Source organism: Etheostoma spectabile, chromosome 6, assembly GCF_008692095.1.
Source record: "Etheostoma spectabile isolate EspeVRDwgs_2016 chromosome 6, UIUC_Espe_1.0, whole genome shotgun sequence".
In the NCBI taxonomy this organism is placed as follows: Eukaryota; Metazoa; Chordata; class Actinopteri; order Perciformes; family Percidae; genus Etheostoma; species Etheostoma spectabile.
The window spans coordinates 20,210,523-20,212,700 of NC_045738.1; the positions used below are offsets into that span (position 1 = coordinate 20,210,523).

A 2,178-nucleotide genomic window follows, 5' to 3' on the forward strand; every position below is an offset into this window, starting at 1 on the left:
AGATAGATAGATAGATAGATAGATAGATAGGTTTGATTATTGCTTTTACAAGTTGAATATAAAGTTAATTTCACACTAAATAGATAATACATTTTTCAATTTTCTCATTATATTCCTATATAGTCTGTTTAATCATAAATATCAGTAAAAGTCAGTTTATCCCTAAATGAAATACTTAGCTAAAAATCCCAGCAGAAGCTGACAGCTCCAGTTTGACTTCTTATTACCATCCCATCTAACCTGTGGGAACTTGCTTTGCCATAAAACGGCGTTGTAGCAACATCCCCAGAGCCTGCAGAGAGCTGGGGATGCTTTCCGTCACAGGGGCCTAAACATGTACAGTATTCCCCGGCCAACCCGTGTTTATTATTCAGGGATGTGGTCAGATAACAAAAAACATGGACATACTTCTCCTCTTAGTGGAATTACTTATCATTATCTACGAGCTTCATGCTTGCAGAAATCATTAGACAAGTTGAGGCACATGTTACAGCTAATTGTATATTCTACTATATTTAAATCAAAGGTATAATGAGTTGCAAAAACGTGCAGGCGATATGCAACAGGTTGTGCTAAGGGAAGTCAACAAAGCAACAAGCCAAGCAGGATGCTCATTCAGCTTTTTAGAAATAAAGTTTCTGTAATAATATGTGAGTAGGGCCAGAGCATTAGGGTTTCCTGCCCCTATCGCTGAGGTCATTGCAGCAACTACCAAGACTGTATCATCAGGGGGAAAACAGCTCTTTTTTTTCTTGTTAATCTAGCACATGTTTGGTATTCTATTTAATTTTATACATGTAATAATGTTCAGGTTTAATAATTAAAAAGAAAATTAAAAATCTCAGAACTTCCTTCCCGGCCAAAGCCTTTTAAACTTGACTTATGAAATATCTTAACAGTAAGAGGTGTAATGTTGCTTTAACACCCGCTAAGGTCAGGATGGCAGTGTACTAGAGATAGATTCCCTCTCTGGATAAGCTGCCCGTTCCACCTGCTCAGCACTTAGCAATTAGAAAAGCTGCTTGCCCCTCCCCCTCCCCTCTTTATTCCCCACCTAGACCCATATGCAGAATCCTGGGGTCATGTGATAGAGATTCAGGTCTGTCATTGGCTGCAGGTGTCAGTATGGTGCACTGAGAGCCTCTTGGGCCAGCAGGCAGTGGACAGTGGTCCAAGCTGTCACCATGCCAACGACTCAAGGGTTGGTGGTGTGATCCTGTGCCAGTGAAAAAGTAATGCTTGCCCCAGAGCAAGGTGGCTGACCGCCCAATTACTTTACTAGGGCTGCTCAATGAACAGGAGATAATATTGTGAGCTGAAAGTGAAAAAAAACCTTTTTGTTTCTTTGTTCATCTATTTGTCATTCAGTAGTTTATTTTAAATGTATTGCTACACATTATGAATTAAAAGGACTCTATTCATTGAAAAATGACGCCGCAGAGAAACAGACAGGACAAGATATGAGTACATCACTTTAACAGCAGAATGGAGCTGCAAAAAATAATCAAATAGGCTAATGAATTAGTTGTAAGCTTTTAAATTAATGGTCAACTATTTTGATAATTGATGAATCGGTTTGAGTCTTTTTTTTAAATTAAAAGTAAAAACAAAATCTATTTTCTTCTATTTAAATGTGAATATTTTCTAGTTTCTTCTCACCTTTGTGACACTAAACTAATATCTTAGATCGACAATATTGACCGATGAATCAACAATGAAAATAATCTTAAACTGCAGCCCTACAGCAGAAGAAATCTAACACTTTCTCTCCGCTGTCTTTCTCTCTTTGTCCAATCAGAGGCAGCATGTCTCTCTTCAAGGCCCGTGATTGGTGGTCAGCAACGCTTGGCGAGGGGGAGGAGTTTGACCAGGGATGCCTCTGTGTCGGCGACGTGGACAACAGTGGCACCGAACATGGTCAGTGTGTAGTCAGGAAAAGCAACGCACCAACCACCACAGCATACAGGCTGCAGGACCTTGCCTGAAATGTGTCCATAAGGTTTAGACATTGTTGTTTGTCCCTCTTCTTACACCTCTTTCAACTTACCGCTTCTGTGTGGATTTGGGGTCGGGAAAAATAATCGATTCTTAGATGCATCGCGATTCTCTCTAGAACAAGTCAAAGCTCAATGCAGATAGGTTAATCATTTATTTTTAAATGTGTTGATTTTTATTTAA

At 39.4% G+C, this 2,178-nt stretch overlaps 1 protein-coding gene across 1 annotated transcript in view; it reads left to right on the plus strand.

The window, feature by feature from the left end:
- bbs9 (Bardet-Biedl syndrome 9) overlaps window positions 1-2,178 on the plus strand; it is a 186,087-nt gene that overhangs the window by 793 nt on the left and 183,116 nt on the right. Inside the window, 1 exon segment of the mRNA XM_032517504.1 lies at window positions 1,799-1,917. Within this exon segment, the coding sequence (XP_032373395.1) occupies window positions 1,806-1,917 (112 nt within the window). The 5' untranslated portion in view covers window positions 1,799-1,805.